Source organism: Rhinoderma darwinii, unplaced genomic scaffold (genome assembly GCF_050947455.1).
Source record: "Rhinoderma darwinii isolate aRhiDar2 unplaced genomic scaffold, aRhiDar2.hap1 Scaffold_927, whole genome shotgun sequence".
Lineage (NCBI taxonomy): Eukaryota > Metazoa > Chordata > Amphibia > Anura > Rhinodermatidae > Rhinoderma > Rhinoderma darwinii.
The window spans coordinates 94,812-122,358 of record NW_027464500.1 but is presented as its reverse complement, the minus strand read 5'-3'; the positions used below and the strand labels follow the sequence as shown (position 1 = coordinate 122,358).

Genomic DNA, 27,547 nt, shown 5'->3' with positions numbered 1-27,547 from the left:
CTGATCAGATGCCGCGGTCACTATTAATCACGAGGGGTTAAGGGGCCGGGATTGCGCTGTCTCTGATCTTGGCGGTTGCCGGCTGCTGTGAGAAGCCGTGTACGGTGCAGGCTCCGCTCCTTCTAGTGTGACGGCGCACGTACAGCATAATACTATAGATCTGATGTCACCAAGGGGTTAATCCCTCCTGTATTTTATATTTACACCACTTAAAATAAATAATAATAATTACCAACACTGTGCCAGACAAAAACGCACCAAAACCGGACAGAAATGACCTCATGTAACCTTACTACTGCATCATGGGAAATCTCCTGACTGATAACAGAGAGAACACTAAACAACAGCGGTGACCGGAAGTCACGTACACCCGACCAGCGCTGCTCTCTACATCATACATGGAAAGGACCTCTGATGACGTCACCACCATGTGACCGGGAGAAGAGAGGCGGAGCTTATAACTGGAGAGGAGTCATAGCCCCACCCCTCATGTGACGTAATCATGAACGCTTCTCAACATAGCACAGGAGACCGGACCACTCACAGAGCTCCGCCCCCCACATGTCACGTGATCAGCTTCATAGGTCTTTCCTCCACCACTTTTCTCATATGATAAGCTCCACCCGTCCCAGTCACGTGGTAGTGATGTCATCACAGGTCCTTTTACCACAACACATTATATTTTGCACTGTTATGACCGATCACTCCTTCATCGATCATATGATGCTCAGGACCCCTCATGTCACTTGATCATCACACAGGTCCTTCATACATCGCTCAAACCTCTAAGCTCCCCGCCCCTGATGCCGCGGTCACGTGACCTTGATATCCAAGGTCCTTCCACCTCCGCCTCTCTCCACTAATAGGCTCCGCCTTTTCCTGTCACTTGGTGGTGACGTCATCACAGGTCCTTCAGCTGTTACGTGATGAGGTAGAGAGCAGCGCTGGTCGGGTGTTCTCTCTGTTGTCAATCATTGACTGACCCCGCCCACTGGACTCCTAGCCCGGATTTAACCCCTCCAGTGCCGGCCTCTTTGGGGTAAGTTGTTATTTCTGGTCTTTGTAGTGCTCGGATGGTTTGTGGGACGAGTCGTGTTTTGTAATGACATAATATTCGGGACTTACAACTTATTCACTGACTTTTAAACATTTCTTGTTAATGTCGTTCACCGTGCGGTTTAAGGGAATGTTCACACGTAGCGAATACGACCCACAACACGCAAGGAAATCACCCCGAATATTCACCCCAAATGGTGGACGTATAATCCCCCTGAATATCTACTACAGAAATACAACCAGGCCGATCCTCACCGCTCCGAGCGTTACCATAGCAACACGTCCCTGCTCTTCCGGCTGTGTCCAGGTGACCCCTATAATGACATGTGACCTCTCCGGCCTGTGATTGGCTGCAGGGGTCACATGACGCCTTCTTTTTTATATATGTGTAACCTGCAGCGTTGCTGTGAACACGCGGTGGAGCCGCAGAGGATTCTGGGAACAATGGCGGTTGTTGCGGAACTTGACTTTCCATTTCACTTAATGGGGAAATTCTGCAACAAATGCGCAGCGAATCCGCGGTATAAATGCGATATCCTGCGTGTCTATAATCCGCACCGCAGGTTAACCCCTTAATCACCAGGACGGGTTTAGTTGTGCCCTCAGATCTATTTCTTGTTTATTTTTCTGCCGGTCCCGCGGTGCGAGGATTACATTCTGCCGGACGATACCAAATTTCTATGGTTTTTTTCATGATGTGCGATATTTACATAGAAATAACTTTTTGTTAGAAAACAATGTTATTTAGTGTCGCCATATTCTCATAGTGGCCAACAGTCCTGAATTTGCCGGGACTGTCCCAAATTTACAGAGACAGTCCCGGCAAATAACTGTCCCGGCCATTTTCAATTGTATTTGCATCCTCAGGACGCAGGTACTACTGAATACTGTGGCGGAGCAGGAAACTCTCCGCTCCCTGCTCTGCCATTCACTCCTCCGGGAGCGGAATACCCGGCCAGAGCGTCGGCAACCCTCTGACTGGGGATTCTACACTTAGCCTGGGCTCAGCCACTGACACATTAACGTTACTGAAGTGTTTAGACAGTGAATAGACATTCCTTCCAGCCAGGACGCGATGTCTATTCACAATCCCGACACTTCGGTAACGTTTCTGTGGTACTTACAGCAGAGCAAAGTGTAATCTCGCGAGATCTCGCTGTTAATGACCGGTTACAGGGAGATTACGCTTTGCTCTGCTGTAAACGTTAGTGAAGTGTCGGGATTGTGAATAGACATCGCGTCCTGGCTGGAAGGAATGTCTATTCACTGTCTAAACACTACAGTAACGTTAATGTGTCAGTATAAGACAGCAGATCGTGAACAACGCAGTGTCACTATGCACTGACTAAATGAATGGAGAGAAGTGCATGACGCTGATTGGTCAGTGATTGGTCAGCGTGATACACTCCTCTGTACAACGCCCACTTGGTCTAAAGTAAAAACACGCCCACTTGGGCATTAAGAAACTCATTAGCATAAATGTAAAATCGCTCCTAACGTGTTAAATATAGAACGTTTTTCTAAATATAAAGCATTACTGTCACCGACATTACAGCGCCGATCTCCTGATGTAGGAAATGGGGCACTTCTGCCAATTAACCCTAAGCCCAGAAAATGGCAATAAGGCATCTAACAAGCGGACAGCGTGACCAAAAGACTCATGAGGGCTGCGCAGGAAAAGGACCTTCTCGTCAGCGTACAGGCCCACCACAGCAGACCCTCCCTCCCACTGCACACCAGTTACCATAGGGGTGGATCTCAATCTAATAGCTATAGCTTCAATGGCAATAGCAAATAAAAGCGGTGAGAGGGGACATCCCTGCCGCGTACCCCGTGCCAGAGGAGAAGAATCAGAGGGGATGCCATTGACCACCACAATAGCCATAAGGGATTTATAGAGAAGTTGGATCCATGAGATAAATGTAGGAGCAAAGCTGTGAAGGCCGGCCAGAAGGAAGGAGCACTCAACAGAGTCGAACGCCTTCATAGTATCTAATGAAGCGACAGCCCAAGGCAAATGCCGCATTCTACCCATCTGCATAAGTGTCTGTACACGTGTAATGTTTATAGATGTAGATTTACCGCGCATGAATTCAGTTTGGTCAGGGTGAATAATTGTTAGAACAACTTGATTCAGTCGCTTTGCCAGGATCTTAGGTAGGATTTTATAGTCCACGTTAACTAGGGAAATTGGTCTATAAGAACCTCAATCAACAGGGTCTTTATCCGGCTTCAGTAGCACAATGATAGAAGCATCATCAAATGTAGAGGGAAGTGAGTGGCTGAGTAAAGCCTGGTTAAGAGTATCTAACAACATGGGGCCCATATGTTCCCGATACCTCCTATAACCTTCAATAGGGAGCCCATCAGGACCTGGGGATTTATGGAGAGACATTTCCTGAATAGGGGAGTCAAGCAATGTAACCTGCGATGAAGGGAGGGTATCAGCAGGGAAACCCCTCTAGAATAAAAAGTGTGAAAGGAGTGGCACGCCCATTGTATCCAAGGTTTCTTAAGGTAACTAGATCTTTCACTAACGAGGTGAGTCTCCTGTAAACAGATTAGGTGGGGACGGGATCGCCTAATATGAGGGAACACCGAGGCCCGTCATCAAGGATCAATTGCCAGTCCTGGGCAGTACAGCAGCATACAATGGATGAGCAGAAAAAGGTATGGACAGAGTTATCAGAGTCAGTGGCATAGACATACACATGAACAACAATCAAACATAACAAAGTAACCGAGGAAAAGAACCCAGAAATGTCCCCACCAAGAACCATAGGTAGGGCAGACATTTGGGGTAGAAAAATTAGATTGGGGAATACTCGACTACGTCTTGGTCAGGCATCCATCCTGGCATCAGTAAGCATATAAGAAAAATGTTCTGGGTCTTTTTGTTTGTTTTTTACCAGTGAATCAGATGAGAACAATATATAGAAAGGAGAGAGATCCCCCTCTGGATCAACTGACCTGAATAGCCAATGGTAGATATAGCGACATAAGGTACGGTATAACATCATAAAATATACAACATATCACCCAGTAACGTTCATCATGTGAAGAATGTCAGGCTGATCAACGGAGCATTCTCGAAGGGCCCACAGGTGAATGCTGAAGAGTCACTCAAGCCACCGGAGGATGCATCTGGAGCCACTCTCTCGCCGGGCTATGCAAGAAGACCACTTTGTCATCATAGGCAATTCGGAGACGAGCAGGGTATGCCATTGAGTATGGAATGTTTCACTCCTTAAACTTTCTTTTGACCTCCATAAAGGTGGCGCGCTGCTTCTGGAGGTCTGCAGAAAAGTCAGGGAATATGGAAATAGTGGAATTGTTGAATTTGAATGGAGCTTTCAACCTGGACTGACGCAAAGACGTGTCTCGATCTCTGTCATTTAGAATCCCAACCAGGAATTGCCGAGGGGCTGCACCTTGAGGCGGCGGCTTAGCCGGAACACGATGTGCCCTCTCAACCACAAAGCAAGGGGAAAAGGCTGACGCCTCTAAGTTACTCTTGAGCCATTGTTCAATAAACGGTTCAGGAGTTTTGCCCTCAGATTTTTCCGGTAAGCCAATTATACGTAAATTATTACGACGCAGTCTATTTTCAAGGTCATCCGTTTTGGATTGACAAGCATCCGCCTTCCGTGTAGTAGCAGCCAGGGTAGTAGCAAGAGGACCAATCCTGTCCTCTACTTGAGAAAGTCGCCCCTCCATCTCTCCCATACAGCCTTTCAGGTTCTGCATGTTGTGAAGGAGCAAACTGACATCAAGGTTTATCTCATCAATCTGGCCTGTTAAAGAAGTTTTGCAAGCATCAATGGCCGATAGAAGTTGCAATGAAACCTGACGTAACGTAGGTTTAGGCTCAGTGTCGGAATCCATGCCGCCACTCGGTCGGGCATCGTCCTCTTTATTTTTGAGGTGAGTAGATCACGTTTTACGTGGAGAGGAATTATCTTCGTCCTGATCAGTACGAGCAAAATCTTTTAGCTTATCCACTGCAGACTGAGGTTTAGATTTACGCATGGTGCACAGTATAGCTGAAATAGGTAGGTCGCACCCCACCAATAGTGTAGCAGGAAAAGTAAGGCAGCAGATACAGTCTCCTTTTAACAGAGTATGGCACACTGGTATGAAGTTATATATGGTAAGTAAGCTCTATAGACAAAGAACCGGGTAGGCAGGCAGTCCCAGAAAGTATAGTGAGCAGGTGAGCCAAATCAGTGACATAGATGTATAACATGCATATATGCAAAATGGCTCCGTTAGGCCGCAACTCACCACCCAGATACTGGTAACAATGGAATCTCAGGGTCTCGCCTGAGAGAAATCAAAACTGTCGTCCCCAACTGAGCCTGAGGTCTGTACCTTCACCGACTGTCAGGGGAGACAGATAAAGAATGTTTCACCATGCGTGCCTTGCAGACACAGACAGGCCGCCATTAAACACCAGCCGCCACGAGGAACAGAAGCCCATGCAACCAGGACCACGGAGTCTGACAGAGAGGACCAAAAGACACCTGGGAGAAGCAAGAGATGTCGGGCATAAACAGTGTACCTCCGATGCAAGTGGATGCAAGTCCTTCGTTGTCTCCTGGGCTGGGTTAATATCAAGTGGAAGTGCGTCGAGTGCAGGCTGCAGCAGAACACCAGGCCGTCGTGCACTGTTTCCGTCCGCAGGGCCGACTAAGTCACCGAAGAATGTCCCCGGGTAGCCTGCGAGGGGTAGAGGTATGCCCAGAGTTTGTCTGGTCCCAGTAAAAAGATTTACCAGCCAGGATGACAGGATAATCAGCAGGAGAAGTTACGGTCCCCGGGAGCTCAGCTCAGATACGACTATCCATGCTGCTTGCTGGCCACGCCCCAAAAATAATAATAATATTTAATAATATAATATATTATTACCCCTTTAAGGACACAGTATTTTGTCCTCTAATTGTGCCCACACAGTGTTTTGCCCCCTAAGTGCCATACACAGTAGATTTCCCCCTGTAGTGCCCTTACACAGAATAATGTCTGCTTAGTGGCCTTCACACAGTATAATGCCCCCCTCCCCTCGCTGGCACACACACAGCCCCCCTTGTAGATAGTGCCCCCTGTAGATTGTGCCATACAGCCTCCCTGTAGACTGTGCCATAATCCGCCACCCCTCCTTGTTGACAGTGTCATACAGCCCACCACCTCCCCCTTGTAGACAGTGCTGTTCATTCCCCCACCTCCCCCTTGTAGATCGTGGCATACAACCCCCCACCTCCCCCATGTAGACAGTGCTATACAGAGCCGCAACTCCCCCTTGTAGATCATGCCATATAGCCCCCCACCTCCCCCATGTAGACAGTGCCATACAGCCCCTCACCTCCCTCTTGTAGACAGTGTCATACAGCCCCCCACCTCCCGATGTAGACAGTGCCCCAAACACAAAAAAATTGTACTCCTCTAGGCCCCGTTCCCAAGACGAACTGAGCTGCTCCGCGACGGGATCCTTGCGTAGGCCGGCGTGATCCTGTAGCCTAGTGCAGAGTTTCCCAACCTTTTCGGACTCGAGGCACCACTGGAGAAATAAAATTTCCTCAGGGCACCCCTACCAAAAATTGTTTCGAGAAAGACAGAAAACAGCTAAAAACAAGCACTACACTGAGAATATGTTCACACAGCGTTTTTTGTAAGGCAGAAAATATCTTCCTCAAAATTCCTTCAGGAATTTTATAATGCCCCCCTCCCCTCGCTGGCACACACACAGCCCCCCTTGTAGATAGTGCCCCCTGTAGATTGTGCCATACAGCCCCTCACCTCCCCCTTGTAGACAGTGCCATACAGCCCCCCACCTCCCGATGTAGACAGTGCCATACTCCCCCCAAAATTCCTTCAGGAATTTTAAGGCAGATTTTAAATTGACAGCGTTGTTTGACTTTTTTTTTAAGCCGTTGAAGCTAACGGAAAAGACGTAGGCAAAGAAAGCTCCAAACGAACGCCACAGGTATTTTCTGCCTCCTATTAACTTTAATTGGAGGTCAGAGGTGAAAACCACTTGAAGACCATCAGCCCGCCACTCTCACTTAAATGACCATCAGCCCACCACTCACAGATTCCCCTGTAGATAGTGCCACACAGCCCCATTGTAGATGATAGAACCCCCCCCCCCCCTTCCTGTACATAGCGCTACTGTAGCTCCCTGAAAGAGCGGAATCCCCCTGTGGCTGGAGATTCCGCTCCTGGACGGAGCACTTGATGACTCTGTCTATTTATGGACAGTGACGTCAAGGGCCTCTACTGAAGTGGAATCCCCGGTCACTGCATCGGCAACGCTGTGGACGGGGATTACGCTTCAGGAGTTGCCCCTGATGTCACTGTCCATATATGGACAGAGACATCAAGCGCTTCATCCAGGAGCGGAATCCCCAGCCACACAGTGGCGCTAGCAGATAGCAGAGCTGGGAGATACCTTCCTGATTTGCTATAGTATTTAATAGTACCTGTGTACTGATCACGCAGACACTATTGAATGTGGCGTTGCTACAGCTGTAGCAGCTGCTAGCGGTGCTGCCGGCCATGGGGGGCCGATCCCGACTGGCAGCATGGGCGTCCTCATTCCCGGTGTCGCCGCTATGGCCGCTATGGGCGGAAAGGTGGATGCTGAGTCACCGGTCACCGGGCGCTTCTGAAACAAGCAGGGGAAAGGTAGCCAGTGCAGCGCCCCCTTCCACCTGCTAGAGTGATGCACCCAGTGCAATGGCACACCGTTCTGGCCGGCCCTTTGTGGCACTATGTACAAGGGGGGTGTGGCGCTTTCTACAAGGGGATGTTTGTGGCGCTATCTACAAGGGGGGTATGTGGCGTTATCTACAAGGGGATGTGTGTGGCATTATCCACAAGGTGATGTGTGTGGCTCTCCCTACAAGGGGGCTGTGTGTGGCGCAATCTACTGAAGGGCTGTGTGTGGCGCAATCTACAGGAGGGCTGTGTGTGGAGCAATCTACAAGGGGGTGTGGTGCTTTCTACAAGGGGGGGTGTGGTGCTATCTACAGGGGGGCTGTGTGTGGCCCTATCTACAGGGGGGCTGTGTGTGGCCCTATCTACAGGGGGGCTGTGTGTGGCCCTATCTACAGGGGGGCTGTGTGTGGCCCTATCTACAGGGGGGCTGTGTGTGGCCCTATCTACAGGGGGGCTGTGTGTGGCCCTATCTACAGGGGGGCTGTGTGTGGCCCTATCTACAGGGGGGCTGTGTGTGGCCCTATCTACAGGGGGGCTGTGTGTGGCCCTATCTACAGGGGGGCTGTGTGTGGCCCTATCTACAGGGGGGCTGTGTGTGGCCCTATCTACAGGGGGGCTGTGTGTGGCCCTATCTACAGGGGGGCTGTGTGTGGCATTCCCTACAGGGAGCAGTGTGTGGCATTCCCTACAGGGAGCAGTGTGTGTGGTAATATCTACAGGGAGCAGTGTGTGTGTGTGGTAATATCTACAGGGAGCAGTGTGTGTGGTAATATCTACAGGGAGCAGTGTGTGTGGTAATATCTACAGGGAGCAGTGTGTGGTAATATCTACAGGGAGCAGCGTGTGTGGTAATATCTACAGGGAGCAGTGTGTGGTAATATCTACAGGGAGCAGTGTGTGTGTGGTAATATCTACAGGGAGCAGTGTGTGTGTGGTAATATCTACAGGGAGCAGTGTGTGTGTGGTAATATCTACAGGGAGCAGTGTGTGTGGTAATATCTACAGGGAGCAGTGTGTGTGGTAATATCTACAAGGGGCAGTGTGTGTGTGGTAATATCTACAGGGAGCAGTGTGTGGGGTAATATCTACAGGGAGCAGTGTGTGTGTGGTAATATCTACAGGGAGCAGTGTGTGTGTGGTAATATCTACAGGGAGCAGTGTGTGTGTGGTAATATCTACAGGGAGCAGTGTGTGTGGTAATATCTACAGGGAGCAGTGTGTGTGGTAATATATACAAGGGGCAGTGTGTGTGTGGTAATATCTACAGGGAGCAGTGTGTGGGGTAATATCTACAGGGAGCAGTGTGTGTGGTAATATCTACAGGGAGCAGTGTGTGTGGTAATATCTACAGGGAGCAGTGTGTGTGGTAATATATACAGGGAGCAGTGTGTGTGGTAATATCTACAGGGAGCAGTGTGTGGTAATATCTACAGGGAGCAGTGTGTGTGGTAATATCTACAGGGAGCAGTGTGTGTGGTAATATCTACAGGGAGCAGTGTGTGTGTGGTAATATCTACAGGGAGCAGCGTGTGTGGTAATATCTACAGGGAGCAGTGCGTGTGTGGTAATATCTACAGGGAGCAGTGCGTGTGTGGTAATATCTACAGGGAGCAGTGCGTGTGTGGTAATATCTACAGGGAGCAGCGTGTGTGGTAATATCTACAGGGAGCAGTGTGTGGTAATATCTACAGGGAGCAGTGTGTGTGGTAATATCTACAGGGAGCAGTGTGTGTGGTAATATCTACAGGGAGCAGTGTGTGGTAATATCTACAGGGAGCAGTGTGTGGTAATATCTACAGGGAGCTGTGTGTGTGGTAATATCTACAGGGAGCAGTGTGTGTGGTAATATCTACAGGGGGCAGTGTGTGGTAATATGTACAGGGAGCAGTGTGTGTGGTAATATCTACAGGGAGCAGCGTGTGGTAATATCTACAGGGAGCAGTGTGTGTGGTAATATCTACAGGGAGCAGTGTGTGGTAATATCTACAGGGAGCAGTGTGTGTGGTAATATCTACAGGGAGCAGTGTGTGTGGTAATATCTACAGGGAGCAGTGTGTGTGGTAATATCTACAGGGTGCAGTGTGTGTGGTAATATATACAGGGAGCAGTGTGTGTGGTAATATCTACAGGGAGCAGTGTGTGTGGTAATATCTACAGCGAGCAGTGTGTGGTAATATCTACAGGGAGCAGTGTGTGTGGTAATATCTACAGGGAGCAGTGTGTGTGGTAATATCTACAGGGAGCAGTGTGTGTGGTAATATCTACAGGGAGCAGTGTGTGGTAATATCTACAGGGAGCAGTGTGTGGTAATATCTACAGGGAGCAGTGTGTGGTAATATCTACAGGGAGCAGTGTGGTAATATCTACAGGGAGCAGTGTGTGTGGTAATATCTACAGGGAGCAGCGTGTGTGGTAATATCTACAGGGAGCAGTGTGTGTGGTAATATCTACAGGGAGCAGCGTGTGTGTGGTAATATCTATAGTGGGCTGTGTGTGGCATTATCTACAGGGGGCAGTGTGGTGATATCTACAGGGGGCTTTGTGTGGCATTATCTACAGGGGGCAGTGTGGAGCACCATCTAAAACGAGCACACCATCTACAGTGTGACACTATCTGCGCTGGTATTTACGCTGCCAGTAGTGGTCAGCACATATCACCTCGCCCTAGTGATAAAGTGAGACATCACCTGCCTGTAAACAACCAGATAACCAGAGAGAAACCGGCCACCATAGTGGTTGTCAGCCAAACTAGTGCAGACGTTTTTGTTTGCTTATTTGGATGCAGAAATTCTGGGAAGAAAACCATGCCCCATTAGCCAGACCCATGAGATAAACCACGCCCCATAAGACACCCACCGAAGAAGCCACACCCTAATTGTCCTTGGAAATTTTTTTTAAAGTTCGCGACTATGTATAATCAGAACCAGAATTTTTTTTATTTTTCCGTGGATGTAGCGGAGTGAGGGCTTATTTTTTGTGGGACGAGCTGCAGTTTTTGATCATTTTATAATATTTTTTATTTATATTTTTAGAGCTGCTAGTGTTTTTTATTTTATTTTATGTTTAAAAATGTTTTTTACGGTGTTCACCGTGCGGGTTAAATAACATTATATTGTAATAGTTCTGACTCTTACGGATGCGGTGATACCAGTTATGTTTATGTTTTTTACGGTGTTCACCGTGCGGGTAAATAACATTATATTGTAATCGTTCTGACTCTTACGGATGCGGTGATACCAGTTATGTTTTTACGGTGTTCACCGTGCGGGTAAATAACATTATATTGTAATCGTTCTGACTCTTACGGATGCGGTGATACCAGTTATGTTTATGTTTTTACGGTGTTCACCGTGCGGGTAAATAACATTATATTGTAATCGTTCTGACTCTTACGGATGCGGTGATACCAGTTATGTTTATGTTTTTTACGGTGTTCACCGTGCGGGTAAATAACATTATATTGTAATCGTTCTGACTCTTACGGATGCGGTGATACCAGTTATGTTTATGTTTTTACGGTGTTCACCGTGCGGGTAAATAACATTATATTGTAATCGTTCTGACTCTTACGGATGCGGTGATACCAGTTATGTTTATGTTTTTACTGTGTTCACAGTGCGGGTAAATAACATTATATTGTAATCGTTCTGACTCTTACGGATGCGGTGATACCAGTTATGTTTATGTTTTTACGGTGTTCACCGTGCGGGTAAATAACATTATATTGTAATCGTTCTGACTCTTACGGATGCGGTGATACCAGTTATGTTTATGTTTTTACGGTGTTCACCGTGCGGGTAAATAACATTATATTGTAATCGTTCTGACTCTTACGGATGCGGTGATACCAGTTATGTTTATGTTTTTACGGTGTTCACCGTGCGGGTAAATAACATTATATTGTAATCGTTCTGACTCTTACGGATGCGGTGATACCAGTTATGTTTATGTTTTTACGGTGTTCACCGTGCGGGTAAATAACATTATATTGTAATCGTTCTGACTCTTACGGATGCGGTGATACCAGTTATGTTTATGTTTTTTACGTTACTTTAGAGAAAAAATGGGAAAAGGATTTGTGGAGGTTTTTTTTTACATTTTAAATAATTTTTATTCATAAATGAAAACTTTATTTACTGTTTTTTCTAAAAAAAATGTATTCCTGTTCTGGGGGACTTGAACTAGTGATGATTAGATCTCCGGTACAAATCACTGTAATACTAATGTATCGCAATATATCGTGATTAATATTAAGGGGTTTATAGGAGCAGAAAGATGGCGGACATTCATTGCCCCCCATGCTGCCATGACAACTGATATGGAAGCCTGGACTTCTATCCTCCATTTTGTATATTATTCTCAAGTTTTAAAACTACTGATACAGTAATGTAATACTTTAACCTTTGTTCTTCCTTTTAGATGTCTCACCGCGAGCTAAAATGATCCTTCCTCTTTCTTAGACAGATGATGAATCTGCTGGCATAGCTAAAATATAGAATGTCTGAGCACGAAGCTAAAAAATATGCTGATTACCAATATTACAAAACATGTGATATAAATTGATACAATGTGATATAATGTATACGTGTTCTTTTATGATAAACTGCCACGTGATTTAGAGGCGGAGGAGACCTGGTCAATATTGATTGGATAGACTGAAGGCCATGGCCCCTCTTATGTGATTGGAGAGGGAGACATGGCCAACACCCCTTTTAATGATATATAATCTATGTATTGTTTGCTAATAAACTAGAGAATCTGATTGCACTTACAATATGTGTGAAGTGTGTAGTTTCTCTCCGATGCATCGTCAAGCTCTCCCACATATTTGAAACCAGATAAGAGACATCGAGGTCCAGTTGATGACCTGCCTAAATTGATGACCCTTAACACAACCATCCATCGTGTTGCGTGGGGACTATGAGCTGTCAGGGAGGACCCCCGTCTTTCTTACAGCTTAGTTTCTGCAGTCGCTGTTGACCACAGAATCTAAGTATATAAATGGCCTTAATCACAGTTCTCTCAGGTTTCCAGCCTTTGCAGGTTTCCAGCCCAGGGTGTCAGGTGTTCCCTATGTCGGTAAATGTCCTGTTCAGGAAGGGGTTAAATGAGTAAAAAACAAGTTTATACTGAATCTTATTCCACAAAACAATGTATCACTCTGCTCTGCTCCACCTGCGCTATAACATGATGATAAGAGATCACACTGCATGTTTCCTTTATATATAATGTCACCTCAGCTGCTGCAGAACCTCACAGTTCATATCAAAACACTGACTGCATAGTGTGCACCACGTCTTGTGCGATGTCAGCAGTGTCTCCCCAGTATCCGCCATGTGTCAGGTTGTCAGGAGTCAGGTCTTCATTGTCTGGGGGGGGAATGTCTTCATTTTACTCTTCTCATCTGAGAGATATGCTATAAATGTCTGATATATGGGGGTCCCACCTCTATGTGGAGAACAGAAAATCTACATCTTATCAGCCCCGTGTGCACATACCCTTAAAGTGACACGTCAGATTTGAGCAATGGATCTGTCTTAAACAGGTCAAAAATAGGCCATGGATTCCACTCCCAGAGGAGTCCCTGTCTTGACTGTCCATATATGGACAGAGACGTCAGGGGCTCCCTCTAGGATCACAATTCCCAGCCAAGTTGACGGCAACGCTCTGGCAAAGCATTCTGCTCCTAGTGGGAGCTTCAGTGGCGCTATCTACAGGTGCTGAGGTGCTATCTGCAGGGGTTTGGCATATAAGTTTGATTAAACTAAGGGGGAGATGTGCCAGCACTTGTGGAGAGAGCCGGCGGACAGGAAAGTGCAGCGCTGCACACATTAAACCCCTTTCCATTCTGCCAAGGTTTATTTATGTGACAACTGCCCGGGGCATCAGCGGTTTGAACGAATATTGCCGTATGGCCGTTGTGAAGGGGTTAATAAAAGCGTATAGAAAATATTGTCTATAAAGGTGTACACAGCCTTTAAGAGGCTAATAAGCATTTGACACACTCACAATTTTTTTGGGTTGCAGGGCACTCTCAAAATAGAGGCCCCTGTGTCCCGCCACTTTCATTTGTATTTTTGTCCACAGAGCGCAGATACAGGTAAATACTATGGTGGAGCAGGGAGCCAGTTACGCCCCGCCGTACGCTCTGGTAGGGCACAGTCTCCTTTAGGCCTGTGGCTTACAAGGTGCAGGGACCTCGACACCGGTAGTGAGGACCTCAACATTGTAATTCCGGCTCTGATCAGTAAACATAGAAGTGTAGAGAGAAGTGTCTGATATATAGACAGATATACAGTAGTCATGTATTCAGTCCCTGTGTGTTTCCTACAGATGGATCCAGTAGGAGAAATCCACCAGAGAGATGTCCCAGTCCTCTGTATTCCCAGGACTGTCCAGAGGAAAATCACAATGTCCCAGAGAATCATCAGGTAGATGAAGCTGAGCCGTATACCAGATCTATATAGGGGTGTGGAGGTTTTTGGTCCTGCGGTCATAGATGTGGTCATAGATTTTGGTGGTTTCTTATGTTGATCTGTTAGATTCTTCGCACTCTCTGCTGTATTGTACTGAATTGTTACATTTGTGAAATCAGGGGGAAGATCTGACTGATATTAAAGCGGAGGATGAAGCAGAAGAAGAGCGGGTGAGGGGCGATCAACCGTGTAAGAGTGAAGTGGAGGAGGAAATTCCAGGAGGTGTTACCAGAGGTTAGTAATAATGAATTTAGAAAGTGAATTGGGAGGTTTGTTAAGGTGGGGTTCCTCCTTAGTTCTACATTACAGTAACACGTCAGACAATGTGTTATACATAGTGCAGGACCTGAGGGAGCTGTGACTGCACATAGAAGTTCTCTACAAGGTGTTCTATGGATCCGGTCATGCACTAGGCTTAGTGTCAGATTTTGGAGGCACCAGCTGCGATTAACAGCCGGGATCTGAGGAAACTCCGTTTAACCACTTATAGGGCGTGTGTCATCAGAAAATGACCTATTGTTTAAAGTTTTTATGTTAAAAATATTTTTACGATTTCTTTTTTTTTTTAAGTCATCTTTATTTAAAAATAATCCTAAAATCTTGCATTTTTCCCTCTGGCCACTGAGTCTTAGGGTATGTGCACACACACTATTTACGTCCGTAATTGACGGACATATTTCGGCCGCAAGTACCGGACCGAACACAGTGCAGGGAGCCGGGCTCCTAGCATCATACTTATGTACGATGCTAGGAGTCCCTGCCTCGCTGCAGGACAACTGTCCCGTACTGTAATCATGTTTTCAGTACGGGACAGTAGTTCCACGGAGAGGCAGGGACTCCTAGCATCGTACATAAGTATGATGCTAGGAGCCCGGCTCACTGCACTGTGTTCGGTCCGGTACTTGCGGCCGAAATACGTCCGTCAATTACGGACGTAAATAGTGTGTGTGCACATACCCTTATAGTAGAATTATCCTTCCTGTTCTGTAGAGATCAATTCTCAGCATACATCTCATTATCATTACATGCTGGATTACACTGACAGGTAACACCTATATATAGATATCACATGATCAGGACTGGCCTTAGGTTGGATGGCGCCCTGTGCGGGACTCCCTGTTGCCGCCCCCTACACAAACCAAATATGAACCACATATATAGACACGCACATACTGGAACATCTATACTGTACATACATAGAGACAGATATTTAGACATACAGGCAATTATACATACATACAGGTAAATATGTAGGCACACAGACACACACACACACACACACACACACACACACACACACACACACACACACACACACACACACACAGGCAGATAAATACACAGACAGGAACATATACAAATACATAAAAGGCACAAAGACACATTCACAAACAGACCCATATATACCCAGTACAGATAATGTAGCAGATTTCGCATGCAGTCCTATGTAACACAACAGATAATACAGTGATAACATCCACTACATTATCTGTACTCTGTTATCACTGAATTATCTGTTGTGTTACTTAGGACTGCAGGTAACATCTACTACATTATCTGTACTCCGAGTTATCTACAATCCTATGTAACACCACAGATAACACACAGTGATAACTCTCTGAGTACAGATAATGTCGTAGATGTTACCTGCAGTCCTATGTAACATCACAGATAACACAGTGATAACTCTCTGAGTACAGATAATGTCGTAGATGATAACTATACCCATAGACACATATAAACTCACCCACACACAGAGGCATATTTATAAGGGGCAGCAGAGTATATAAGGGGAAGCAGGGTATATAGGGGGCAGCAGGGTATATAAGGGCCAGCAGGGTATATAGGGGCTGCAGGGTATATAGGACGCAGCACAGATATCTTCATTTTATCTGTTCTACTTTAATATTGAACACACACTTTTACAAAGAGACATAAACACATACAGGCGCACACACACACACACACACACACACACACACACACTGTAACATATACACACATACACACACACACAGAGACACATAGATTCTCACCATCTCTCCTTGCTGACAGGATCACAGGTTTCTTGCAGGACAGGCTGTGGGCGGAGCTTCCTCCTTTTCTCTTGCTCCTCGGCTCTATTTACTCCGTGTGTGTAACTAAGAGAAGAGCACAGAGTAGAGGCAGAGCCCAGTGGCGCCCCCTACATGCTTGGAGGGGGCAGCACCCTGTGTGCTCGCGCACCCCTAAGATCGGCCCTGCACAGGATACACCATTCACAATAGACTGACACTTGCAGTTCTGTAGAGATCACTTCTCAGCAGTCATCTCACTTTCATCACAGGCAGGATTACATAAAGAGGAAAAAAAATTTAACCCCAATGTTGCCGTTATGTGCGGAAAATGAAGGGGGGAATTATTAATGTGAGGCACAGAGTCTTATGAATTTTGAACCTCGACGTGCCTCATATTAGTAGTAATTAATCCCATCATGTACCTCACACATTAACTCATGTAAGGAGAAAGAGGCAGCACTCTAGGCTGCCTCTTTCTCCTTACATTTGTATACCATTGGGGATTTACAAGTCGGATCCCTGGAGGCCGGCACCCTTATGCCCTGGAGGTTTTTGTTCTACTGTGCTGCCCATACACCTTCTCTCGCACATTAACTCAATGTTGCCCATTATGACTGTGAGCTACATAATGGGATTAATTACTATTAATGGAGGTTCAAAATTCATAAGACCATGAGGCTCAAATCAGAAAGTGGAAGGACTTTTTCTTTTTGTGCGTTTTTTTTATTTATTATTATTGTTAGCAAAGTATCGTTTTGGTATTTCAAATTGCAATTCTACACGAAGTATCGGTATCGAAGTCCAAATTCTGGTATTGTGACAACCCTATTGTAGAAATCGCTTCTCAGAAGTCACCTCATTATCATCACAGGCAGGATTACACTGACAGGTAACCCCTATATATAGATAACACAGGATCCACCATTTATAAGAGACTGATCCTTCCTGTTCTTTAGAGATCGCTTCTCAGCAGTCATCTCCGTATCATCACAGGCAGGATTACACTGACGGGTTACACCTATATCCTCAACACTAAAATTGCAACACCAAGGAGGAAACGTTTTGGAATTGTGGAAATCACAGGCAGGACTACACTGACAGATAACCCCTATATATAGATAACACAGGATCCACCATTTATAAGAGACTAATAGACCTCCATTCCATCCTCCATTGCCGTCTTGCTGTGCACCATGATAGCCTTTGAGAGCAGTGGTGTGTAATCTCTGGAAATATACACCCCCACACCGCGCAATCACTGGAAATATAAAACCACTCACACCGCGCAATCACCGGAAATATAAACCCCCTCACACCGCGCAATCACCGGAAATATAAAACCCCTCACACCGCGCAATCACCGGAAATATAAAACCCCTCACACCGCGCAATCACCGGAAATATAAACCCCTCACACCGCGCAATCACCGGAAATATAAACCCCTCACACCGCGCAATCACCGGAAATATAAAACCCCTCACACCGCGCAATCACCGGAATTATAAAACCCCTCACACCGCGCAATCACCGGAAATATAAACCCCTCACACCGCGCAATCACCGGAAATATAAACCCCCTCACACCGCGCAATCACCGGAAATATAAATCCCCCACACCGCGCAATCACCGGAAATATAAAACCCCTCACACCGCGCAATCACCGGAAATATAAATCCCCCACACCGCGCAATCACCGGAAATATAAACCCTCTCACACCGCGCAATCACCGGAAAAATAAAACCCCTCACACTGCGCAAACACCGGAAATATAAAGACCCTCACACCGCGCAATCACCGGAAATATAAAACACCTCACACCGCGCAATCACCGGAAATATAAAACCACTCACACTGCGCAATCACTGGAAATATAAACCCCTCACACCGCGCAATCACCAGAAATATAAACCCCTCACACCGCGCATTCACAGGAAATCTAAAACCCCCTCACACCGCGCAATCACCGGAAATATAAACCCCTCACACCGCGCAATCACCGGAAATATAAACCCCTCACACCGCGCAATCACCGGAAATATAAAACCCCTCACACCGCGCAATCACCGGAAATATAAAACCCCTCACACCGCGCAATCACCGGAAATATAAACCCCTCACACCGCGCAATCACCGGAAATATAAAACCCCTCACACCGCACAATCCCCGGAAATATAAAACCCCCCACACCGCGCAATCACCGGAAATATAAACCCCTCACACCGCGCAATCACCGGAAATATAAACCCCTCACACCCCGCAATCACCGGAAATATAAACCCCTCACACCGCGCAATCACCGAAAATATAAAACCCCTCACACCGTGCAATCACCGGAAATATAAAACCCCCACACCGCGCAATCACCGGAAATATAAAACTCCTCACACCGCGCAATCACCGGAAATATAAACCCCTCACACCGCGCAATCACCGGGAATATAAACCCCTCACACCGCGCAATCACCGGAAATATAAAACCCCCTCACACCGCGCAATCACCGGAAATATAAACCCCACACACCGCGCAATCACCGGAAATATAAAACCCCCCACACCGCGCAATCACCGGAAATATAAAACCCCTCACACTGCGCAATCACCGGAAATATAAAACCCCTCACACCGCGCAATCACCGGAAATATAAAACCCCTCACACCGTGCAATCACCGGAAATATAAACCCCTCACACCGCGCAATCACCGGAAATATAAACCCCTCACACCGCGTAATCACCGGAAATATAAAACCCCTCACACCGCGCAATCACCGGAAATATAAAACCCCTCACACCGCGCAATCACCGGAAATATAAAACCCCCTCACACCGCGCAATCACCGGAAATATAAACCCCCCACACATCGCGCAATCACCGGAAATATAAAAGCCCTCACACCGCGCAATCATGGAAATATAATCCCCCCCCCACACCGCGCAATCACCGGAAATATAAACCCCTCACACCGCGCAATCACCGGAAATATAAAACCCCTCACACCGCGTAATCACCGGAAATATAAAACCCCTCACACCGCGCAATCACCGGAAATATAAAACCCCTCACACCGCGCAATCACCGGAAATATAAAACCCCCTCACACCGCGCAATCATGGAAATATAATCCCCCCCCCACACCGCGCAATCACCGGAAATATAAACCCCTCACACCGCGCAATCACCGGAAATATAAACCCCTCACACCGCGTAATCACCGGAAATTTAAAACCCCTCACACCGCGCAATCACCGGAAATATAAAACCCCTCACACCGCGCAATCACCGGAAATATAAAACCCCCTCACACCGCGCAATCACCGGAAATATAAACCCCCCACACATCGCGCAATCACCGGAAATATAAAAGCCCTCACACCGCGCAATCATGGAAATATAATCCCCCCCCCACACCGCGCAATCACCGGAAATATAAACCCCTCACACCGCGCAATCACCGGAAATATAAAACCCCTCACACCGCGCAATCACCGGAAATATAAACCCCTCCACACCGCGCAATCACCGGAAATATAACCCCCCCCCCACCCCGCGCAATCACCGGAAATATAAACCCCCTCACACCGCGCAATCACCGGAAATATAAAACCCCCCCACATCGCGCAATCACCGGAAATATAATCCCCTCACACTACGCAATCACCGGAAATATAAACCCCCCACACCGCGCAATCACCGGAAATATAAACCCCCCCACACTGCGCAATCACCGGAAATATAAACCCCCTCACACCGCGCAATCACCGGAAATATAAAACCCCCCCACATCGCGCAATCACCGGAAATATAATCCCCTCACACTACGCAATCACCGGAAATATAAACCCCCCACACCACGCAATCACTGGAAATATAAACCCCTCACACCGCGCAATCACCGGAAATATAAACCTCTCACACCGCGCAATCACCGGAAATACAAAACCCCCCACACCGCGCAATCACCGGAAATATAAAACCCCCCACACCGAGCAATCACCGGAAATATAAACCCCTCACACCGCGCAATCACCGGAAATATAAAACCACTCACACCGCGCAATCACCGGAAATATAAAACCCCTCCCACCGCGCAATCACCGGAAATATAAAACCCCTCACACCGCGCAATCACCGGAAATATAAACCCCCTCACACCGCGCAATCACCGGAAATATAAACCCCTCACACCGCGCAATCACCGGAAATATAAACCCCTCACACCGCTCAATCACCGGAAATATAAAACTCCTCACACCGCGCAATCACCGGAAATATAAAAACCCTCACACCGCGCAATCACCGGAAATATAAAACCCCCTCACACCGCGCAATCACCGGAAATATAAAACCCCTCCCACCGCGCAATCACCGGAAATATAAAACCCCCTCACACCGCGCAATCACCGGAAATATAAACCCCCTCACACCGCGCAATCACCGGAAATATAAAACCCCCTCACACCGCGCAATCACCGGAAATATAAACCCCCTCACACCGCGCAATCACCGGAAATATAAACCCCCTCACACCGCGCAATCACCGGAAATATAAACCCCTCACACCGCGCAATCACCGGAAATATAAACCACACACACCGCGCAATCACCGGAAATATAAACCCCTCACACCGCGCAATCACCGGAAATATAAAACCCCTCACACCGTGCAATCACCGGAAATATAAACCCCTCACACCGCGCAATCACCGGAAATATAAACCCCTCACACCGCGCAGTCACCGGAAATATAAACCCCTCACACCGCGCAGTCACCGGAAATATAAACCCCTCACACCGCGCAGTCACCGGAAATATAAACCCCTCACACCGCGCAGTCACCGGAAATATAAACCCCTCACACCGCGCAATCACCGGAAATATAAACCCCTCACACCGCGCAATCACCGGAAATATAAACCCCTCACACCGCGCAATCGCCGGAAATATAAAACCCCTCACACCGCGCAATCACCGGAAATATAAACCCCTCACACCGCGCAATCACCGGAAATATAAAACTCCTCACACCGCGCAATCACCGGAAATATAAAGACCCTCACACCGCGCAATCACCGGAAATATAAAACCCCCTCACACCGCGCAATCACCGGAAATATAAAACCCCTCACACCGCGCAATCACCGGAGATATAAAACCCCACACCGTGCAATCACCGGAAATATAAAACCCCTCACACCGCGCAATCACCGGAAATATAAAACCCCTCACACCGTGCAATCACCGGAAATATAAACCCCTCACACCGCGCAATCATCGGAAATATAAACCCCCTCACACCGCGCAATCACCGGAAATATAAACCCCCCCCACACCGCGCAATCACTGGAAATATAAAACGTTCTGTCTTTCAAAATGGCGTCGCAAAACTGTTTTCTATTCTTTCCTTGTCGGAGATAAATCTATACATTTGGTGTCGTCGTAATCGTATTGACCCGGAGAATAAAGGTAACAAGTCATTTTCACCGCATGGTGAACGCTGCAAAAACGAAACCTAAAAATCAATAGGATTCACTGCGTTTTCCGCTATTCCAGCCCACAATTGTTTCCTCTTTCCCAGCACATTATAGGGGACATTAAAGGGGTTTTCCACGATCGGACAACTGATGACCTTCACCAGATAGGTCATCGGTATATGATCTGTGGGGGTCTGACACCCGGACCCCACACCGCTCAACTGCTCCGGCTGCCTCCGGGCACCAGACGTCCATGCTGAAAGCAGATGCTCCGGTCACGGAATAGAGCGGTCGTGCTGCAGTGTTAAAGTGAATAGGAGCAGAGCCTTTAGTTCTGCAGAACGGCCGCTGTTCAGTGGTCGGAGCCATTTGCTTCCGGCTCCAACTGCTGCATACCGTTCAAAACATCCGGCAGCCGGAGCAGCTGATCTGTGCGGGGTCCGGGTGTCGGACCCCCACCATCATATACTGATGACCTATCCAGTGGAGGTCATCCGTTGTCTGATCGTGTAAAACCCCTTTTAAAATTACTTCACGTCCAGCACAAGACATGTTCTCATACGGCTATGTCAACGGAAAAACAAAAAAGTTCTGGCTTTTGGAAGGAGGGAGGAAAAATTTGAATTGGCTGCGTGTCCAAGGGGTTAAGTACATAAGAAGAGACAAACATTAATGAATGACAGACTGGTCCAGAGGGAGAGAGACCCTGCCCTCGTAGACTACTAGGGGAAGCACGGGAGAAATCTAGACGATGATGTGAGGAACAGATAAAATGAGAACAAAGAAGGTCTTGTGAGGACCGGAGATTAGGTGTGGGTAGGTATTGGGAGATTAGGGCAGAGATGTATGGAGGGGATGGTTTGTTGACAGCCTTGCATGTTATTTTTAATATGTATAACTTAATTTAGTAGGTAATGGGTGGCCAGTGACCGCAGAGGTGGAATGAGGGGAGTGGTAGATTTACCCTTGCAGCTGAGTTGAGAATGGGTAGGAGGGGTGCAATAGTCTTAGATGGGAAGCCACAGAGAAGGATGTTGGAGTAGTCTAAACAGTAGATGATGAGGACATATATACTGGCATGTTTGTCTGTTCGAGGAAAGACTGACTTCAAGAGAGTTTATGAGGTTGAGGCAGCAAGAAGTGGTAAGCGCTTGGCTGTGCTATTTGAAATTAAGGGTTATCCCAATGCAGCGGACCTGTGAGACCGGGAAATGTGTGGAGCCATTAACTGTGATTTGATAGTTCTGGTAAGGGGGTTGAGTGAAATGGGGAAAAGATGATTCCGTTTTCTCCATGTTAATCTTAAGGAAGCCGGAGGAGAAGGAGGAGATAACTGTTAGACACTCTAGATAGCAGGGAGGTAACATCAAGACCAGAGGTAAATTTGACCAAAGATTTAGATGGAGAAGAGTAAGGGATCCAGAACACTGAGACCCATAAGGGAGCGATAGTAAATCTTAAGTTGGTAAGGTATGAGTAGATCAAGGAGAGGGCCAAGTCTGTGATGTCAAGGGACTAGAGAATTTGTATCAGGAGGGTGTGATCGACTGTGCCGAAGGTGGTGGACAGGTCTAGAAGGAGGAGCACAGAGTAATGTAGAAGCAGAGGACAGGTCTAGAAGGAGGAGCACAGAGTAATGTAGAAGCAGAGGACAGGTCTAGAAGAAGGAGGAGCACAGAGTAATGTAGAAGCAGAGGACAGGTCTAGAAGGAGGAGCACAGAGTAATGTAGAAGCACAGGACAGGTCTAGGAGGAGGAGCACAGAGTAATGTAGAAGCAGAGGACTGGTCTAGAAGGAGGAGCACAGAGTAATGTAGAAGGAGAGGACAGGTCTAGAAGAAGGAGGAGCACAGAGTAATGTAGAAGCAGAGGACAGGTCTAGAAGGAAGAGCACAGAGTAATGTAGAAGCAGAGGACAGGTCTAGAAGAAGGTGGAGCACAGAGTAATGTAGAAGCAGAGGACAGGTCTAGAAGGAGGAGCACAGAGTAATGTAGAAGGAGGAGGACAGGTCTAGAAGAAAGAGGAGCACAGAGTAATGTAGAAGCAGAGGACAGGTCTAGAAGGAGGAGCACAGAGTAATGTAGAAGCACAGGACAGGTCTAGGAGGAGGAGCACAGAGTAATTTAGAAGCAGAGGACCGGTCTAGAAGGAGGAGCACAGAGTAATGTAGAAGCACAGGACCGGTCTAGAAGGAAGAGCACAGAGTAATGTAGAAGGAGAGGACAGGTCTAGAAGAAGGAGGAGCACAGAGTAATGTAGAAGCAGAGGACAGGTCTAGAAGGAAGAGCACAGAGTAATGTAGAAGCAGAGGACAGGTCTAGAAGGAGGAGCACAGAGTAATGTAGAAAGAGGAGGACCGGTCTAGAAGAAAGAGGAGCACAGAGTAATGTAGAAGCAGAGGACAGGTCTAGAAGGAGGAGCACAGAGTAATGTAGAAGGTGGCAGACAGGTCTAGAAGGAGGAGCACAGAGTAATGTAGAAGCAGAGGACAGGTCTAGAAGAAAGAGGAGCACCGAGTAATGTAGAAGCAGAGGACAGGTCTAGAAGGAAGAGCACAGAGTAATGTAGAAGCAGAGGACAGGTCTAGAAGGAGGAGTACAGAGTAATGTAGAAGCAGAGGACAGGTCTAGAAGGAGGAGCACAGGGTAATGTAGAAGCAGAGGACAGGTCTAGACGGAAGAGCACAGAGTAATGTAGAAGCAGAGGAGAGGTCTAGAAGGAGGAGCACAGAGTAATGTAGAAGCAGAGGACAGGTCTAGAAGGAGGAGCACAGAGTAATGTAGAAGCAGAGGACAGGTCTAGAAGGAGGAGCACAGAGTAATGTAGAAGCAGAGGACAGGTCTAGAAGGAGGAGCACAGAGTAATGTAGAAGCAGAGGACAGGTCTAGAAGGAGGAGCACAGAGTAATGTAGAAGCAGAGGACAGGTCTAGAAGGAGGAGCACAGAGTAATGTAGAAGCAGAGGACAGATCTAGAAGGAGCACAGAATAATGAAGAAGTGGGGGAACAGGTTTAAAAGGAAAAGCACCAAGTAATGTAGACGATGGAGGACAGGTCACGCTTTACAGAAGTCTGTGTGTAAGATGTGACTGCTAAGTGATAAGATGATGCAGAGATCCTGCACACACCGCACAATACATGCTGCTTCCTCACACTAAACTACCAGGACCTTCCATAGATACACACTGGACTGGCGGGACCTTCCGCGCCTGCACACTGGTCTGGCGGGACCTTCCTCGCCTGCACACTGGTCTGGCGGGACCTTCCGCTCCTGCACACTGGTCTGGCGGGACCTTCCGCGCCTGCCCACTGGTCTGGCGGGACCTTCCGATCCTGCACATTGGTCTGGCGGGACCTTCCGCACATGCTCGCAGGACTGGCCGGACCTTCCGCACATGCTCGCAGGACTGGCGGGACCTTCCGCACATGCTCGCAGGACTGGCGGGACCTTCTGCACATTCACACGTGACCGCCGGTTCCCATTAACCATGGTTAGTATCTGTCTTTCAGATGTGAATAAAGTTACTATCCGGTAAAATAATCTACAAGGAAAAGGGGAATACTATAATAATTAAGAATTTTAGATGTCTCTGAAGATCCAGGATCTCTGAGGTAACTTCTAATATCTGTAAAAACTTATATTAGGGGTGTATTCATTCATAAAGGGCATCTGTCACATTGACCACCCGTCTGATCTGTTGGCAGCAAATTATATAGCAGGAGGACCTGAGCAGATTGTGTCTCTCCATTCACTTCTATAGGAGCTACGGAAACCGCCTAACAAGGCCACCCAGAGGTGGAGCCGCATCTATCAGACATTTCCGGCATATCCTGGGGAGAAATGTCCGTGTTGGGAATACCCCTTTATTCCATGTGGTGACGGCTCTGAGAAGATGTTTCTCTCAATGATCAATAAGTGGGGTTCTGTATGTCACACATGATGTCCCCTGTATGATTTCCATCTTCTCCTTTCTTCATAAAGACATCTGCAGTACTAGATCCTCCAGTTCCTCCAGTTTTCTCATCTTCTCCTCCACAACGTTCCTTCTGCTGAATGACCCACCAAGGATGGACAAGGACAGGAATGAGATGAGCAGAAGAATATTAGACTTCACCTTGGAGATCATCTACCTGTTGAGCGGAGAGGTAAACTTTTCTACATTATAGAACAAGTCCCACATAGGGAAGGGACAATACATAATAGGAGGAATCCAGTGTCCTGTATAACAACGTCCAGATCTTCCAAGTGACGTCAAGAAGCTGAAGGTCAGCCACCAATATGGTCAGTTATGTGTCATGTCACCAATGCAGCAATAGTAATGTAGAGCAATGAGAATGACCAGGAACCAGGAGGATCAGGATGACATCTATATAGAAACATAGGAGATGATGGCAGGAGGAGAGCACATGGTCCATCTAGTCCCCCAATATTATTTCCTTTTTAGTTTTGGCCTCGTTCTATTTTCTCAATGTCTTTTTGTAGGTGAGGTCTCCAGTATTACAGATGTGGGGTCACTAGAGCTCTATACAGCGGGGTCACAATCTCCCTCTTTCTACTGAGGGGGGAATACTGTGTTCAGTTCTCTAAGTGTCTCTCTCCATACACAGGAGTACACAATAGTGAAGAAGACATCGGGTGACTGTACGACTCCCATCATCCATGAGTCAGGAGGATGGAGCAGTAGTCCCATCACAGAGCCTCCCCCTCACTCCCGGATACATGAGAAGATCTTAGAACTGATCTACAAGATGACGGAGCTGCTGACTGGAGAGGTGACACTGCTGGGAATGCTGGGAAATTCTACAGTAACAGCACTGGAGGTGTCTGGGTAATGACTGTATCATTGTGTGTGTCAGGTTCCTATAAGGTGTCAGGATGTCACTGTCTATCTCTCCATGGAGGAGTGGGAGTATCTAGAAGGACACAAGGATCTGTACGAGGAGGTCATGATGGAGGACTACCGGCCCCGCACATCACAAGGTGAGAAGAGACAGATCTATATTGGCATTACTGTGGGCACAGGCTGGACTGGCGGTCATGTTGAGGCCTTAATACCGTCATGTGCAGTACATATACACGTGTGTACAATGACATGTAATGTAGGAGCTCCACAATTTCGGCTCCTTTTACATGACATTAGATCCCTGTGTTTCGTGCTGCCGGCTGCTCATAACTCTGCATTACAGGTCACATTACATTGTACAGCGCTGGCGGCCGTTCTGGATACAGGAGCCATGAAGACGAGCAGGACGCGCTGTCTCCTAATGCAGAGTTATGGGCAGCCGGCAGCGAGGACTATGGGCAGTCGTGCTGTAGTCAGAAGTAAACCTGGTAATACAAGTCATGTAGAAAGACGATTATCGGCACACTCCGGCAGTATAATAGTTTCCTATATAATGTCAGTATAATCGGAGGTTCTCTTTAATATTACAAGTTATGGGCACTAGATTCTGGAGATGGGACGCTGATCCAGTAGGAGAAATCCACCAGAGAGATGTCCCAGTCCTCTGTATTCCCAGGACTGTCCAGAGGAAAATCACAATGTCCCAGAGAATCATCAGGAAGATCAAGCTGAGCCGTATACCAGGTCTATATAGGGGGTGCGGAGCTTTTCGGTCCTGCGGTCATTAGGGATGTCACGATACCAGAATTTGGACTCCGATACCGATACTTCGTGTAGTATTGCGATTTCGATATCAAAACGATACTTTACCAACAGTAATAAAAAATAATAAAAAAGTTCTTCCGTTTTCTGATGTGAGACGCGA

At 47.2% G+C, this 27,547-nt stretch overlaps 1 protein-coding gene across 18 annotated transcripts in view; it reads left to right on the top strand.

The window, feature by feature from the left end:
- Window positions 1-727: 727 nt before the first annotated feature.
- Window positions 728-27,547, top strand: part of LOC142732886 (gastrula zinc finger protein XlCGF66.1-like) — a 95,318-nt gene continuing 68,498 nt past the window's right edge. For 7 of the 18 annotated variants that reach the window (XR_012879720.1, XR_012879719.1, XR_012879722.1 and 4 more), the window contains exons 1-8: window positions 728-1,039; window positions 14,104-14,201; window positions 14,366-14,480; window positions 24,957-25,390; window positions 25,540-25,924; window positions 26,387-26,551; window positions 26,636-26,759; window positions 27,214-27,379. Coding sequence is in view for 9 of the 18 variants with exons in the window: in XM_075849500.1 (XP_075705615.1) it covers window positions 25,730-25,924; window positions 26,387-26,551; window positions 26,636-26,759; window positions 27,214-27,410 (681 nt within the window). In the remaining 9 variants the exon portion in view is untranslated. Of the gene's footprint in view, window positions 1,040-3,464; window positions 3,574-14,103; window positions 14,202-14,365; window positions 14,481-24,956; window positions 25,391-25,539; window positions 25,925-26,386; window positions 26,552-26,635; window positions 26,760-26,965 lie in introns of those variants that run through there. The other 11 variants (XR_012879723.1, XM_075849500.1, XM_075849499.1 and 8 more) reach the window with 11 other exon arrangements.